At 53.6% G+C, this 17,258-nt stretch overlaps 1 protein-coding gene across 1 annotated transcript in view; it reads left to right on the top strand.

Annotated features, from left to right (window-relative positions):
• Positions 1-504: 504 nt before the first annotated feature.
• Positions 505-17,258, top strand: part of DCHS1 (dachsous cadherin-related 1) — a 43,704-nt gene continuing 26,950 nt past the window's right edge. Inside the window, 1 exon segment of the mRNA XM_044428153.1 lies at positions 505-2,304. Within this exon segment, the coding sequence (XP_044284088.1) occupies positions 505-2,304 (1,800 nt within the window).

The following is a 17,258-nucleotide window of genomic DNA, read 5'->3' as shown; positions in this document are numbered from 1 at the left end:
GCCCGGGCCGCCGCGGCGCCCCCGGCGGCTGCTCCCGGGCCTGGCTGCACGCCGCTGTGGCAGGTGAGGGCCCTCGTCCGCTGGCGCGGGGCCTCCGGGCTGGAGCCAGAGGGGCCCCGGATGTCCCCCAGGACAAGCCCCGGGGCATCCCTGCAGGTGGAATCCTGTGGGGTCAGGAGCGCGCCCACCCAGGGCCCCCCTAGGTGGCAGAGCAGTCCCAGGAAACAGGGCTTCCTTTGGGCAGCGGGGAGCCCCGCTCTGCTGAGATGCCTCAGGGTGGGCATCTCCTCCCACCTTCCCAGGCCCTGCTGGCTTCTCAAGATGTGCTGGGCCACAGACAGCCGCGTGGGGGGAGCATGGATGGGGACACTTCCCTGGCAGGTGTCTTTCCCCTCCTGCTCTGCCCCCCTGGCCCGGTTCGCCACGCCAGCCCCCCGCCTCGCTCCTGTCCTGACCAGCTTTCTCGTTTGCATTCCTTGCAGGATTGAGGCGCCTGTTGCGTGGATGGAGCCTGCCCACTCCCCCTGCACCTGCCCTCTTCGCAGACGTGTCCTGCAGCGGCCGGCCATGGGGCTGCTGGTCCTGTGGGGGCTGCTGCTGCTCGGGGGGCCCGTGCCTGGGCAGGGCTCTGCAGTGCTGGGCACCCTGGACTTGCAGATCGATGAGGAGCAGCCTTCGGGCACCATCATCGGGGACATCAGTGCCGGGCTTCCCCCTGGCACCACCAGCTACATGTACTTCATCTCTGCCCAGGAGGGCAGTGGGGTGGCCACGGACCTAGAGATCGATGAGAATTCGGGGATCATCAAGACGGCCCGTGTGCTGGACCGCGAGAGCCGCGACCACTACAGCTTCATCGCCGTAACCCCAGAAGGGGCCACCGTGCAGGTCAATGTGCTCGTGAGCGACATCAACGACCACGCGCCCACTTTCCCCCGGCAGCACGGCTCCCTCCAGATCCCAGAGCACACGCCCTTGGGCAGCCGCTTCCCCCTGGAGCCAGCCTTCGATGCGGACAGCGGCCTGCTGGCCACCCAAGGGTATACGATCAAGGGGGCGAGTGCAGGCCAGGCCTTCCTCATAGAGACCCGCCGTGGGCCAAATGGGGTTCTGTACCCCGAGCTGGTGGTGAACAGCATCTTGGACAGGGAGGTCCATTCCAGGTACTCGCTGTTTCTGGAGGCCTATGATGGGGGGTCTCCGCCCCGGAGCTCCCAGATGACCTTGGATGTGTCTGTCCAGGATATTAATGACAACGCCCCGGCCTTCAACCAGAGCCGCTACCACACCCTCATCCCGGAAAACCTCCAGCCAGGCAGCAGCGTCCTGCAAGTCTTTGCCTCAGATGCGGATGAGGGGGACAACGGTGCGGTGGTGTATGAGATCAACCGCCGGCAAAGCGACCCCGAGCAGTACTTCACAATTGACGCAGCCACGGGGGTGATCAAGCTGAACAAGTGGCTCGATTACGAGCTCCGGAAGGTCCACGAGCTGGTGGTCCAGGCCCGGGACAAGGCTGTGCACCCAGAAGTCTCCACTGCCTTTGTCACCATCCAGGTGCGGGACTACAATGACAACCAGCCCACCATGACCATCATCTTCCTCAGTGAGGATGGCTCTCCTCGCATCTCTGAGGGGGCCCAGCCAGGGCAGTTTGTGGCGCGCATCTCGGTCTCAGACCCCGACTACGGGGAGTACGCCCACGTCAATGTTTCCCTGGAAGGCGGCGAAGGGAAGTTTGCCCTCACCACGAAGGACAACATCATCTACTTGATCTGCGTGGACCAAATGCTCGACCGGGAGGAACGGGACTCGTACGAGCTGCGCGTGACGGCCACGGATGCTGGGACACCCCCCCTGCGCGCCGAGTCTGCCTTTGTGCTCCAGGTGACGGACGTCAATGACAACCCGCCGCTCTTTGACGCTCAGGAGTACGAGCAAAGTGTGCCTGAGGTGGTCTACGCGGGCAGCTTCGTGCTGCAGGTGACTGCCCGCGACAAAGACCAGGGCCCCAACGGTGAGGTCCACTACAGCGTCCTGCACACGCCGCACACGCACTCCCACTGGTTTGCCATCGACCCGGCCACGGGCATCGTCACCACGGCCTCTGCTCTGGACTACGAGGTCGACCCCCAGCCTCAGCTGATTGTGCTGGCCACTGACCGGGGCACACCGCCCCTCTCCTCCACGGCTGTGCTCCGGGTGAGCCTGCAGGATGTCAATGATAACGAGCCAATCTTCGAGAGCAACTTCTACAATGTCTCCTTGAAAGAGAGTGTGCCTCCTGGCACCTGCTTCCTCCAGGTGAGCGCGGCTCGGAGGTGCTCGAGTTCTGGGTGGGGACGGGGAGCAGAAGGGCGCTGCATGCGGGCGCGGCTGCAGTGGGGCCGTGGGGGCTGCTGCTGCTCTCTGCCCTGCAAGTAGCATAGAGCTGTGGCCCCTTGGTGAGAGGGAGAGCAGAGCGGTGGGGCAGTGCTTAGCCCCGCATCTGTGGGGGGATTTGCGCCGTGACTCCAGAGTGGCCCAGAGGGCGGCTCAGAATCCCTCTTGCGCCCTTGGCTGGCCTGCAGCTGATCCAGCGTGGCTTTTCTTGTATTCTTCTCAGCACAGTCTCCTCGATACCCGGACTTGCTAATGCAGCTCTTCTGTTTCCCGTGTCCTTTCCAGTCACTTTTCAGGATTCAGAGTGTGTGATGCATATTTGTTTGTCTCTGTTGTTTTCACCCAAAATGTCATGGACAGTGGCTCGGGGGATTGTCCTTAGAGCTGCAGCCTCTGGAACAAGTTTGTCTGTTGGCTGAGTGCAGCCCTGCTCTTACGCTGCCAAGGTCTGTGACGTTACGAGAAGGAGAAAAGCACAAATTACCCCGTAGCTGCACAAACGCAGCACCCGGCTCCAGCGCCTGTTGCCGTGGGATGGACAAGTGGGGGAGGGGAGAGGCTCCTCCGGGTGGCTCAGGAGATGGGTGGTGTGGATGAGTGGGTGGGGGCAGCCGGAGCTGCTTTTGGCCAGAACTGCCACACAGGCACCGTCTGCGAGGGCAAGCAGCATGTCATGTTCAGCATGCGTCTGAATAAAGAGGGGTTTAGTGCTGGCCACGCTGCTTCAGAAGCAGCAGCGGCAAGACGGCGCAAACTGCAGTTTCCTGGCAAAAGCCCACCTATTGCTGCTGTTCTTCTCTCAGAGAAGAGCTAACTCTTTACTACAAGCTTTGGGTGCAAATAGCAGCTGGGGAGCAGTGGGAAGATAGCAGAGGGAAGAAAGAGTTAACTGCTTCTCTGTCTACCGTTTCTTGCGGGGGGGGGGGCAGGGAGAATTAAAAGAAAAGAAAGTGGCTGATTCTTTGCTTCAAAAATGCACATTTAACATAACATAAAGTTTGGCCTCTATCAAGGCAGCAGGTGAAGAAGGCTGGTGGGGGGGGGGTCACTACGCTTGCCTGACTGAGATGCAGGTGGACGCGCTGGGTGAGGTCAGTCTGAGCCAGCTGCGTATCGCCAGACGCTCCCCATGGCACCCACGCAAGTCCCGAGGGTCATTTGGGGTTGGATTCTCTGGGGTGCACCACAGAATCACGGAGTAGCAGACTTGGAAGGGGCCAGCAGGTCCAGCCCTCTGCTGCTGCACGACATCAAGTTACACCAGCCCATTCAGAGGACTGTCCAAATGCTCTCTGAGTGTCTCCAGTGAGGGAGAGCCCACAACTTCCTGAGGTAATTGGTTCCACTGTCGTCCTGTTGTGGCAGTCAGGAAATTCTTCCCGGTGTCTAGTCCAAACATAGTTTCTTGTAACTTGAGTCTGCCATTCCGTGCCCTGCTCTCTGGAATAAATGAGAAGAGATCTTGTCCTTCCTCTCCGTCACTGCCTTTGAGGTACCTGTAGGGGCTGCCCTGCCTCTTCTCTTCCTGAGGCCGCACTGGCCGGGTTCTCTCCATCTTTCCTCACAGGGCTTTGCCTCCAGGCCCCAAATCATCCCCTGCGCCTTTCTAGCTTTTCTGCATCTTTTCAAAGCTTAGGTGCCCAGAACTGGACCCAGGACCCCAAGTGAGGCCCCAGCGGTGCTGAGCAGAGGGGACTCCCTCTGCTGCCTTCCAGTGAGGCAGAGTCCCAGTGCAGAGCGATGGCCAGGGATGAGGCATTTCTCAGGATAAATGGAACAGACAGCAGTGGTCTCCAAGCAAATCCATTCACTTTTGCATGCATCCCAAAGGCTAAAGGGTTACTAGCTGTTACCTAGTAACCAATCAATGGACAATTAAAACAAGAAGCAACCCATCAAAAGCAGAGTCAGGGTGGTGCAGAATAGAAGGAAACTGTTTCTGGTTAGTGAGATTAGTCAATTGGATTAGTTTTAAAATAAGTGAGTGTCTGGGATTAGGATTGTTTTGTCCAAAGACGTGGCGGCTCCCAGCCAATGTAAAGGAGCATGAAATGTGTTCAGTCTCATCCACAGCCACGGAGCTGGAGTGGGCCACTTTGTTCGTAGCTGGAGGTTTTGGTTTTGATTTTACAGTTAAACTCACAGAGAAATCATGTCTCAGGAAGCAGCCATTGCCCTCGCACCTCCTCTGTGTACTGCATGTGTCCGGCCTCCAGCGGCAAGGACACTGCCCGGAGGTGGGTTTGCAGCTGGGGGACAAGACGCTCGTTTCTTAACTGGCAGAGGCTCCATGCCTTCTCCAGGCAGCCAGTGGTTTTATTTTGCTTGGGCATTTTACAAAACAAAGCTTACAACCATAAATCAGAGTAACATAGTAAAATGCAATATAAAAACCTCAAAGTACAATAAAGCCAACATAAAAGCTAGCAGCAATGCAAATATTTAAGAACCTATTAATATGCTTAAGATCTAAGGTTTAAAAAGTCCAGGAATATGAAAGGGGCTTTACCTGGCACCAAAAGGATCATAAATTGGGTGCCAGGTAAATCTTCTGGAGGAGGGCATTCCACAGCTTTGCCGCTTAGTAGCCACCTGCATCACCTTATTTGGCAGGAACACCCAGCGAAGGGCCTGCGAGGGTGAATTTAGGGCTCCAGCAGGAGATGGTCCTTCGGGTGACCAGACTGCAAGCCAGGAAGGGCTTTGCATGTAAATGCCAGCAGCCTGAATTGGGTCTGGCAGCAGGCAGGCAGGCCAGCCAGCCGGCCGCCAGTGCAGACCACGAAGCGCCGGAGCCACGTGCTCCTTAGAAATGTAGAAATAGAGTGAGTCAGAAGGGGTCTCCCGGGCCATCTAGTCTGCCCCCACAGCTCCAGCTGGCTCCGCTCACAACATGCCCTCCTTCTGGCCAGCCCCACTAGCTCCCTCCCTGCCCTGTTTCGGGGCAGCCAAGGTGTCTGGGCCGGGTGCAAGGGCGCTCCCGTGCATAACACACCGCCCTGGGCCAGGTGACAGGCTGCCAGTGCATGGAGGCCAGAAAGCCGCAGCCAGCGTGCCAGCCTCCGCTGATCAGTGCCACTCCGTGCCACCGGCCCCATCCCTGCCCCCTGTGACAATACTGGATCCAAGAGTGTCCCCAGCCTATGAGGCAGATCCCCCAGGGGAACACGGCCCTCTCCAGAGCAGATTGAACACGGATGGCTGTTCCGGGCAGGCCAGCCAGCCACCAGCAAGCCCTCTGCCTTAGCCGGTACTGAGCCGCAGTCTGTTGGCGCCCGTCGAGTTCATTGTGCTTCCTGGACACTCATTCAGAGCAGCCATGGCCCAAATGTCCCTTAACGAGCGACAGAGCTGGGTGTCAACTGTACGGGGATGCCTCGGTTTGTATCTCCACACGAGTCCTTCCAATGGCTTTGTGTAGGAGAGGTGAGAGATCAGTTAGAGCCCTAATAGCCCCGGAGCATAAGTGGCAGTGGCGAAGAAGCAATTTCCCAGCAATTCCGATTGGCTGGCCAGTTCCACTGCCATCCAAGGTTCAACATGGATGCCAGGAAGTGCTTCCTGACGGTTAGGACCCCGAGGGCATGGAATGGGCTTCCACGGGAGGTGGTGGAGGCCCCATCGGTGAGGCTGGACATGCACATGGGAGGCATGTCATGAACAGAGCTGGCTGGCAGCAGGGGTCAGACTAGATGGCCCGGGAGGCCCCTTCTGGCTCGCTCTGTTTCTGTGTTTCTAAACAGAACCATTGCAGTGCAGTGCTCCCAATTCCCAGCCCAGTTCGCCAGTCCAGGAGGGACACCATGCTTGATGGCACCAAAGGCAGAACCAGCATGACCACGCTCCCCTTGTCCCTCTCTCAGCAGCCGTCATCCCACAGGATGGCCAAGGTGGCTTCCACTCCAAATCCAGGCCTGAAACCAGCCTGAAGTGGATCGAGATAGTTTCATCCAGGAGTGCCTAGAGCTGGCCTTTATCTACCTGCTCAGGTACCTTGCCCAGGAAGGAGATTGTAGCCACTGGTCCTTGTTGGGCATTTCCAGAAGTGACGCCACAACTACCTTCTTTACAATTGCCGGCACTGCCCCCTCCCTCAAAGAGGAGCTGGCAGCCTCCTGGGCCCAGCTGGCCACCCCCTCAATATTGGATGTAAGAAGCCATGAAGAGGGTCCACCCTCCAGAGAAGGGAAGGGAAGGGAAGGGAAGGGAAGGGAAGGGAAGGGAAGGGAAGGGAAGGGAAGGGAAGGGAAGGGAAGGAGTTCCTAGACAGAGTGGAGGAGCTGCAGCAGCGAAGTGCAATCCAGAAGCAAGAAGAGCAGCAGCAAGGTGAGGCAGCAGAAGAGAACCCTGAGGGAAGGGCAGACGGGGAAACTCGCTGGAACAGGTTGACGGTTAGGCGCACAAGACCAAGAAGAGAGTCTGCTCCAGTGGAAGCAGTGGGACCCTCGAACCACTTGGAGTTACCTGCGGAAGGGGCGAGTGCGAGACCTGCCGTGGAAGAGCTACACGACACACTGTGTAACTCTGAAAAAGAGACAAAAGGCCAATTGGTAAGGAAAAGGACAGCAAAGTTTGCAACACCAAAATGAGAAGAGCGATAGTGGTGGGAGATACAAAGATACAAAGATACAAGATACTGTTGTGCAAGATACAAAAATATTTATGTTGCGATGATGCAGAGAATTGCAAAGTATGCTTTCTCCCTGGTGCCAAGATTAAAGATACAACCCACAATTTCACACAACTCATACAACCCACTGACACTGACAAATACCCCTTCTCTTCCACGTGGGAGCCAACGACACTGCCAGGAGAAGCTTTGCTGAAATAGCATCAGACTTCGAAGCTCAAGGGAGGAAAATCAAAACCACTGGGGCCCAGAGAGTCCCCTCCTCAACTCTCCCAGTATGTGAAGGAGGAACTGTCAGCGAAAGAAAAATCCTGCGGGTGAATGCCTGGCCACGAGGGGGGTGCTGTGAAGGGAGACGTGCAGTCCGGGACCCCCAGCTGGGCTTCCTGGAGGAGGGGCTCCTGGCAGAGGATGGGCTGTACCTCACACAGAACGGAGGGCAGAAAAAGTTCATCAGGAGGGCTTTAAACTAAAACTTACGGGGGAGGGAGATGTGCACCATGGCATACCATCACCTGGCAAAGACTTACATATTTCATGAGAGAAAAAGACCTCAAGCAGAGCCCAAAACCAGTATCCCCCAGAATGTGATAAGAAACGTTTTTTCTGAACATTCAGGGCACAGTGAGAATGAACTTCAGTGTCTCTACCCCAGTGCCCAGAGTATGGGAAACAAACAACAAGGACTTGAGCTCATAGTACATGAGGGCAATCATGATCTTATAGGAATAACTGAAACTTGGTGGGATGACTCACATGACTGGAACTCTACAATTGATGGATACAGCCTGTTTAAGAAAAGCAGAAAGGACAAAAAGGGAGGTGGAGTTGCACCATATGTAAGAAACACATATATCTGCACAGAAATACAGAAGGAGGAACTTAGTAGCCCCACTGAAAGCATTTGGCTTTGTTTAAAGGTAGCAAAAAAATGAGAGGAACATAGTCATTGGTGTCTATTACTGACCACCCAGTCAAAAAGAGGAGAAGGCGACACCCTTTGAGAAGGAACTCGCTGCTGTTTCCCAGGAGAATGATGAAGCCATCATGAGGGGCTTCAGTTTCCCTGATATACACCGGGAGACAAATTCTGCCAAGCACAGCCCCCCAAGGGATTCCTGACGTGCGTTGCCAAAAACCTTCTCCAGCAGAAAGTAGAGGAAGATATGAGAGGATCAGCTGCCCTCGATTTAATGCAGGGATGGCCTGGTGGACAAAATAACAACCATGGGAACTTGTGAGGGGGAGTGATAATACAGCACTTGAATTCTCAATCATAAAGGAGACAAAAGTAACTGGAGCCAGCATGCATCCTGGGCATCGAGAAAGCCAACTTTAATGAACTCAGAAAAATGATAAGCGAAGAGCCCTGGCAACACAACCTTAAGGGAAAAGGAGTCCAAGAGAAGGGAAAATCTTGAAAAAGAAAATTCTCCAAGCACAACTACAAACAATTCTATTAAGAAAAAGTGCAGAAGGAAGCAGAAGAAGCTCATGTGACTCCACAAAAAGTTAAGTGACAGCCTGAAAGAAAAAAAGAAATGTGCAGGAAGTGGGAGCAGGGCCAGGCCAGGAAGGAAGAGCAACAACGAATAGCAAGGAATTACAGGGGCGGCATCAGGAAGGTTAGAGCAGGAAACGAACTGAGAAAAGTGAGGGATGCTAAGAATAAGAAAGCCTTCTTCAGATACATCCAGAATGAAAGACGTGAGAAAGAGAAGGGTGTCCAGCTACTTAAAGTGGGTGGCACAGTAATATCAGACAACAAGGGAAAGGCAGGGGTGTTCAATTCCTACTTCACCTCAGTCTTCTCCAACAAGGAAATCTGCAATCAAGAGGAAGTACAAGCTGGAAGTGAGAGATGGCTGCCCAAGATTGACAGACAAATGGTGAAGGAATACCTAGATGGAATAAACACGTTCAAATCTCCAGGGCCCAATGAACTCCATCCCAGAGTCATAAAAGAGGTAGCAGAGGAGCTCTCAGAGCCACTGGCTATTGCCTTCAGTAAATTCTGGAACACTGGAGAAGTGTCAGACAAATGGAGAAGGGCTAACATTGTCCCTATTTTCAAAAAAGGGAAAAAGATGAACCTGGGAACTACAGAACAGTTAGTCTGACATCAATCCCTGGAAAAATTCTGGAGCAAATTATTTAAAATTCTGCCTGAAAGTGTCTTGAAGAAAATACAGTGATTAATAGAAGCCAACATGGGTTTATCAAAAATAAATTCTGTCTGACTAATTTAATCTCATTTTTTTAACTGGGTAACCTCCCAGATGGACAGAGGGAACACTGTGGACATAGCAAAGCTTTCCACGTCTTGTGACATGTCATTCTAATGAGCAAATTAGCAAAAACTGGACTACATGGAAAAACGATTAGGTGGATCCAAAATTGGCTGCTGAATTAGACACAAAAAGCACTCATCAATGGCACCTTCTCAGATTGGATGGAGGTAACTAGTGGGGTGCCGCAGGGTTCAGTCCTGGGCCCAGTGCTCTTCAACATCTTTATTAATGATTTGGATGAGGAAGTACAGGCAAAGATAAGCAAATTTGCAGACAATACAAAACTGGGTGGAATAGCACACACCCTAGAAGACAGAATGAAGATCCAGGGTGATCTCGTTAAACTTGAACTCTGGGCTGAAAGCAAAAGAATGAGATTCAGTAGGGACAAGTGCCAAGTCCTCCACCCAGGAAAGAGAAACCAAATGCATCGATACAGGATGGGGAACACGTGGCTCAACAGAATTGAAAAAGAATAAGATCTCAGAGTAATTCTGGACAATAGGCTAAATATGAGCCAATGATACGATGCAGCTGCCAAAAGGGCAAAATGCTATTTTGGGATGCATTAACAGAAGTATTACTTCCAAATCACGAGAAGCAGTAGTTCCTCTATACTCCTCACTAGTCAGACCTCACCTGGAACACTGTCCAGTTCTGGGCACCAAGGATTAAGAAAGATGCAGAAAAATGAGAAAGGGTCCAGTGGAGGGTGACAGAAATGATCCAGGGTTTGGAAACACTGCCCTGTGAGGAGGGACTGAGAGAAGTGGGCATGCTCAGCCTTGAGAAGAGGAGGCTGAGGGGGGACATGAGATCCCTCCAGAAGGACCTCCAAGGCTGTCACAGAGAGGAAGGCCAAGGTCTCTTCTCACTGATCCCAGAGTGCAGGACATGGAATAATCAGTTCAAGTTGCAGCAACCCAGATTCAGGCTGGGCATCAGGAAGAGCTTCCTCACGGTCAGAGCAATACGACAGGGGAACCAGCTGCCTGGGGAGGTGAACCTCACACACATTGTTTGAAGGGAAAAGGGCAGTGGGAGTTTTCATTTGGTTGTTTTGATTAAAATAAACTTATTTTCTTAGGATGCTGTTTTACTGCCTTGTCACTGTAAGCCGGCTATGCTATTCTGTCAGTTTAAAGCAGGAGAGAAATAAGAGCCGCAGCTGTAGGAAGGCTTCTGTCGCACAGGGGAGTTGCCCTAACCGGGCAGGCCTCTGTCCAAGGGGGGTCCCAAGAAGGGAAGACTGGCGTCGGGGCTGCTTCACGTGCCGTGGCGGCCCGGCTGTCCAGCCACTGGGCCACAGGGCCGAGGTTCGGAAGGAGCACTTCCGATCCTCCTGTCATGCCCCCTTGGCATTCCAGTGCAACTGGCAGTGCCAGACAACAGACTGGGCTGGATCCCCATTTAGGCCCCTGTGCCCCTGAGGGAGCTGATGCTCCGCAAAGGAGAACAGAAGCTGCTTTGCCGCTCTTCCCAGACCTGAGTAATCGGCCGAGGAATTATCCAGGGAGCTCCTCTTCTTCTTCCCCTTCTCTCTTTACAGCTTCCACCCTCTGTAGCCGGGTGGATGCCACTGAGCATGTGCAGAGGCTGTGCAGGCTCAGGCCATTCTCCCAGTGACTCAGAGCAGCCCAAGAGGCCGCGGAAGGGACGGGAAGGGGGGTCTTGGGCAGGGGACCCTCTACCTGCCTCCTTCCTGAACAGGACCCAGACTCCTCTGTTGTAAAGTGGCTCCACCCACTTTGGGTCTGCCCCAGGTCACTCCCCCCTAAGCTGAAGAAAGACCTCCTTGCTCCAGTGCCTGCACTGCATCGTGGGGCGCCGGAGCTGCAGGAGCCGGCAGCCCCGGGAGGGAGTGGTCCGGGGCAGCAAGCAAAGCAGGGGGTGCCTCCCCACCGCTCAGGGTGCGTCCTCCTGGGTAGCGGAGTGGCTGGGTGCCTCCATCAGAATGCGGCTTGTGGGGTGACTGTGGGCACATATGGTAGAAGTGGGGTTGGTAGGGAACTAGGTACGAATGGAGTGTGTGTGCGTATGTGTGTTCAATTAAGCATGTCGTGAGTGGGGCCAGCTGGAGCCGGGGTCAGACTAGATGGCCCAGTGGACCCCTTCTGACTCTCTTGGCTACTGTGCTGAGCGTGCAGTGCCTGAATTGCTGCCTGTGGTGAGGGTGGGACACACCGATTCACTGTCACCGCCCCTTCTGTTTGACCCTGGTGAACATAAGAGGACAGAACAGCTTTCTTTATTCTTCAGTATTTGTTTTTGCTAGAACAGAAGAATGTGGCTCAGAATAAGCATTTTTACGTGGCAGCTGCTGAAGATAGAAACTTCCAAAGCAATGGATTTTGGATGGATTCCATGGAACTTTCTGGGCTTGCTTATTTCTGAGTAGTTTGGTCCTTCTTACTTCTAAGTAAACATGGCTAAGTTGGTGGGGAGGGTGGTATCTGTGCTTCTCTACTGATGCTGATCCTCCTCCTCCTTTTTTGTAACTGCTGCTTCTCATTGTTACTTGCGAATGCACACGGAGAGATCTGACTCCGGCGGTGCCTTCGGTAGCCATGCAAAGACAGCGTGTGGTCAGTGTTTGCCTGTGTGTGGCACCCCCGCCCTACCTAAAGTCGCTTGACCTTCGGTGCAGTTGAAGGCGCTGCTGTAATGGAAGGACAGGGGCTCAAAGGGGCACGTCTGTGCGGTCCCGCACGTGAGCCCCCTTCATGGCCTTAAAGTTTCTGGGCCTTGCTGTCGTGATAAGCCATCAAGTCACCGCCAGGTTGGGGCAACCCTGAGCATCTCTCTAGTACTACAGTCTTTTCGCGTGAGTCTTACCGTCTCATGAAATGCTTGCAGGGCAGTCACCTCATAGATGTTTATGGAACGCTGGAGCTGGAAGGTGCCTCCACGGCCCTTGGGTCCAGCCCTCTGCGCAGCACAGGGCCCCTGATCAAATTATGCACAGCAGAGGGCTGTCCCGCTTCCTCCTGAAGGCCTGCAGTACGGGGAAGCCCACCACCTCCCCAGGTCATGTGTTCCATTGCCGTACTGCTCTAGCAGTCGGCGATTTTCCCGAAGTTCAGCCAGAATCTGGCGTCCGGTCACTGAAGCCCAGTGCACATGCCCCACACCCTGATTCTGGCCCTCCTCCGGGTGCCAGAGCATTGGAAAAGTGCTGGCATGTCTTCCCCTCTCAAGGTAAAATGATCAAACTCTCCCCATCGAGCTCTGTTTCCAGGCCCTAACGAACTTTGTGGTCCTCCTCTGATATCTTTCCAGCTTGTCTACGTTTTTCTTGAAGCTTGGTGTCCAAAGCAAGAGCCTGGACCTGATGGCCTCTCAGCCTCTTCCAGCTATACTGCTCTATGATTAACAGGAACCAGACTTGGAAGCCACGCTTCTATTAACACAGTACAGAGTAGCATTGGCCTTTCCTGCATCCACATCACATTGTTGACTTGTATCCCACTTGGGATCTACAACAATTCCGAGATCCTCCTCACCGTGCTGTTGAGCCAAGTGTCTCCTGTCTTGTAACTGTGTGCTTGGTTTCCTTTTCCCAGGTGTGGAACTTGGCATCAGTCCCTCTTGGAGTCCATTCTGTTGCTTTCGGCCTGGTGCTCCAGCCTATCGAGCCTATCACTTTGAATTTCGTTTCTGTTTCCAGGGATTTAGCCATCCCACCCAGTTTTGGGTCATCTGCAGATTTGACTGGCAGTCCTTGCACCTCTTAATTCAAGCCATTGATAAAGATTTTGAAGAGCACTGGGCTCAGGGCTCAGTCCTGTGGCACTGTGCTCGTTAGCTCTCCCCAGTCTGGGAAGGTGCCATTAATGAGTGTTTTCGTTCCGTAGCCAACTGAGGATCCTCCTGGCAGGTGCTCCATCCAGCCCACTTTTAGCCCGTTGGCTGATCAGAATATCATGGGGCATTTTTTTCTGTCAAAAGCTTTGATGTATTCTGTCCACAGCCCACAACGGAGATTACCTGATCAAACATGAGATCAGAAGGGTCTGGCAAGGCTTGTTCTTGCTAAATGCATGCCGGCTTCTCGCAATTGCTCCACGGGCGGCAAAGTGCTTACGGACTGACTTCCCCCAGAACTTTCCCAGGGATTGATGACAGACCGATCTGCCTGTAGTCCCTGGGATCCTCCTTTTTTGCCATTTTGGAAGATGGAAGCAACGTCAGCCCTCCTCCAGTCACCCGGCATGTCTTTATTTGTTTATTTCCGCTGCCCTCCATGATTTCTCAAAGAGAATAGTCAGTGGTTCTGAGAGTTCTTTTGCTGGTTCCTTTATGACTCTAGGATGGGCCCTGGAGACCGGAACACATTCACAGAAATTAGGTGTTTCCTGACTGTTTATTAATCTCAAGCTGTAATCCTGACCCTTCAGTTTGTACTTCATTTCTGCCATGTGGGTCTTAGACCTGCTTTTGGGAAAACACTGAGCCAAAGTAGGAATTGGACACTTTGGCCTGTTCTTAGTTATCAGTGTGCTGAACCTCTGTCTTTTGCTGTGAACATACCTGGCAGGAAAGCTTTCTTGCCGCCTCCCTTGCTGGCTTCGGCTCATCCTCAGCTTTAGCCTGCCTGACATCATCCCCACACTTCTGTGCCACCTGCCTGTGCTCTTCTTTGTCCCTTGGCCTTCCTTCCTCTTCCTACACATGTCCTTTTTTGTTTTTAGCTCAACTCGAAGTTTTTTGTGGAACCACATTGGTTTTGTCTGTCGTCTGCGATCTGTTTTTGTTGGGATTGTTTGTAATTGTGCCTTTAAAATTTCCTTTCTAAAAAACTCCCACTCATCTTGGACTCCTTTTCCCCTTAAGCCCACTTGCCGCAGGACCTTACTTAGCATTGTCCTGAGTTTATTAAAATCAGCTTTCCCTAAATCCAGTGTACATGCATGGCGACGCGCCGGTTTTTGCTCCTCTATAATCAAGAACTCAAGCATGCTGTGGACACTTTCCCCCAGAGTTCCTGCAACTTCCACTTTCGACACTCGGTCATCCCTGTTAGTCAGTATTGAGTTGAGGACAGCTGATCCCCTAGATGGCTCCTCCTCTGTCTGTAGAAGAAAGTTATCTGCTGTGCAGGTCAATAATTTTTTGGAGGGGTCACTTGGGGTTTTATGAGCTTTGGCAATCGTTCATTCACAGCTCTGATCCACGGGTCGTCACAACACACTTGGGCTTCAGTCCCATGCAACGGGGAGTCTTCCACAGAGGCTGCTTTTCTTTTTTCTTGCTCAGCTGCCTTTCTCCCTCATGCTCCCTGTTCCACCGGTTCCCTCACAGTCCTTCCTCTGCAGGCTGCCCATGGGCCTCATCCTCCGGGGTCTGGAAGTGGTTGCTTAGCAGTAGTGGGTCCTTGGAGCAGTGTCTCCTGCTTCTGCCTGCCACCCTTCTCCAGGGAGTTCCCTCTTCAGTGGCTTTCCTCCACTCAGCATTCCCCATAGCTGCTTCAACCTGCTGCTGCTCCCCCATCTCTGGTGCCTCCAGCCGTTCGTGCAATTCCACTGCTCAGTGGTCAGCGCTGCTCAAGGCTCAAGGCCGCCACAAAGAGGAAGGCCAAGAGCTCTCCTCGCTGATGCCAGAGTGCAGGACACGGAATAATCAAGTCAAGCTGCGGCAACCCAGATTCAGGCTGGACATCAGGAAGAGCTTCCTCATGGTCAGAGCAGTAGGAGAGTGGAACCAGCTGCCTGGAGAGGTGGGGGGCTCCCCCACACTGGGGACATCCAGAAAGAAGCTGGGCAGCCCTCTGAGTGGGAGGTGTAACGTGGTGTCCTGCAGCAGCAGGGGCTGGACCCGAGGGCCTCCATGGCCCCTTCCAGCTCTACTGTTCTGTGATTCTATGAACCGGAATGGGCTGCGTCACCTGAGTTCAGACAACAGGCTAACCCTTCATGAGTCAGACAAGCCCAACAATAAGTCACCAAAAATAAACCACCCCACCGAATCCCTCCTGGCTTGCGTGGCACAGCAGCTGACTGTGGCTTGGCCATGGTGGTTCTAGTCAGAGAGAAAGTAAGAAATTATATGTTTTAGCGATGCAAAGCCTGGAAATGCAATAGAAACTGCCATCAGCAGAAATCCTGTCATGTTTCAATGTTTACATCATGATGATGATGGCATTACTTTATATTCTTCCACCTGCAAGGAACTCAAGGCAGATTACAAGGTCCTTCCCTCCATTTTATCCACAACTGCCTGACCAGGAAGGCTGGGCTTTGCCATTGGCCTGGTATCACCGAGTGAGTTTTGTGGTGGAGCGGGGGTTGGAACCCAGCTGTTCCATGTGCCAGCTCAGGCTCATGCCAGTGTGTCCCACTGGTTCTCTAGCAGAACAGCAGCAGCAGCCAGAGGTGGCGCGCATGTCATTCTCCAGGGGTTGCTGGGCCCCGGCCGGGATTTCACTAACAGCACTTCCCTGCCAAGCTTAGTGTCCTTCAGGCTTCTTGTCCTCGTATTTATGCCCGTCCAGCTCCATACCTGGGACTCTCCTCCCTCCAGGGTGCATTTGCTTGCTTGACTCTACAGAGCGCTCCGTGAGCCGCGTTCCCTGTACTCCTCTCTCCTTGGGCGCTCGTCATTTCCGTGTCTTCTGCCCTGCTGTTCCCTGTGTCTGGGACAGCCCCGTTCCCACCTGGAAACACTGTTCCTCGCTCTCTTCTCCTCCTCCTCCTCCACTGCTGGGTCAGACTGACTGATTCATAAGAAAGAGCGTAAGAAAAGCCATACAGGATCAGGGCAGGAAGGCATCCAGTTCAGCGCTGCGCTCGCACGGAGGCACGCCAGGTGCCTGCAGGGTCCTTCGTGAGTTCTGCCTGCCCATGCTCCTCGGCAGCTGGTGTGCATGGCCTTGCCACTTCCCATAATGGAGGCAGTACAGCGCCAGCAAGGTGGATGGACATTGCTAACTCCTCCTGCATGAATTTGTCTAGTCCTCCTTTAAAACTGCTCGGACTGGGGCCATCACGACTTCCTGTCGCAGGAACTGAATTCCAGAACTGTGCGCTGTGTGAAGAAATGCTTCCTTTGATCTGTCCTGAACCTCTGAGCAGCCAGCGTCGCGGAATCATAAAACGGTGGAGTTACAAGGGACCAGAGGGCCACGGGGTCCAACCTGGCTACGGCAGGACCCCAAGTTACACCTTCACGGGCGGGATGACTGTATTGCGCTGTAGTACTATGGGAAGGGGAAATAACGGCCCTTCTCCAGAGAGTGCACAATTTGGATGCTGCTGTCATGTCTTTCCTTACTTGCCTTTTCCCTGAGCTAAACAATCCCAGCAGTTGCAACCATTTTGCATAGGGGGGCTGCTCCAACCCCTTGAAGAGTCTAATTGTTCTTCTCTGCATTATTTCCAACCCGCTGGTGTCCTTTTTCGGTTGCTGTAACCAGATCTGTTTACAGCATTCTAAGTACAGTTGCTCCAAATATTTGCAATTTGTTGGTGATCTTGGTGGTTTTCTTTTCAGGTTCTGGGCAGGGTTTAGGGTTTGCCTAACATGGAGTTTGCCTCTTTCACAGCAGCTGCACATTGGGTCAACCTTTTCTTTGAACTCTCCGCCGTAACCACAGAGCCCCTTTCTTCGCCCATCCCTGCGAGCTGAGATCCCGCCAGCCCATCCTTGCGATTGGGACGTTTTGCCCCAACATGCATGACTTTGCACTCGCTCGCGTGGAAGCCCACCTGCCCTTTTGGTGGCCGTTCTTGTGGTTTGGAGCGATCCCTTAGGAGCCCCTCACAGTCCCTTCTCGCTTTAACACCCTGCCTTGGTGTCATCAGCAAACCTGACCCCTTGACTGTTCATGCCTGAGTCCTTGTTAAGCATACTGGTAGTCTTTGGACCTCACGCCAGCGTTCCTCACTTACTCTCTGCGCCTCTATTACGGCGGTTTTGAGTAATCTCCAAGCGTTTTCAAAGATTTAGCCCTCCTGACC

The sequence above is a fragment of the Varanus komodoensis genome, unplaced genomic scaffold, assembly GCF_004798865.1.
Source record: "Varanus komodoensis strain SLA01 unplaced genomic scaffold, ASM479886v1 scaffold192, whole genome shotgun sequence".
Classification (NCBI taxonomy): Eukaryota; Metazoa; Chordata; class Lepidosauria; order Squamata; family Varanidae; genus Varanus; species Varanus komodoensis.
Note: the sequence above shows the minus strand (reverse complement) of the source record. Positions and strands in the feature narration are given on the sequence as shown.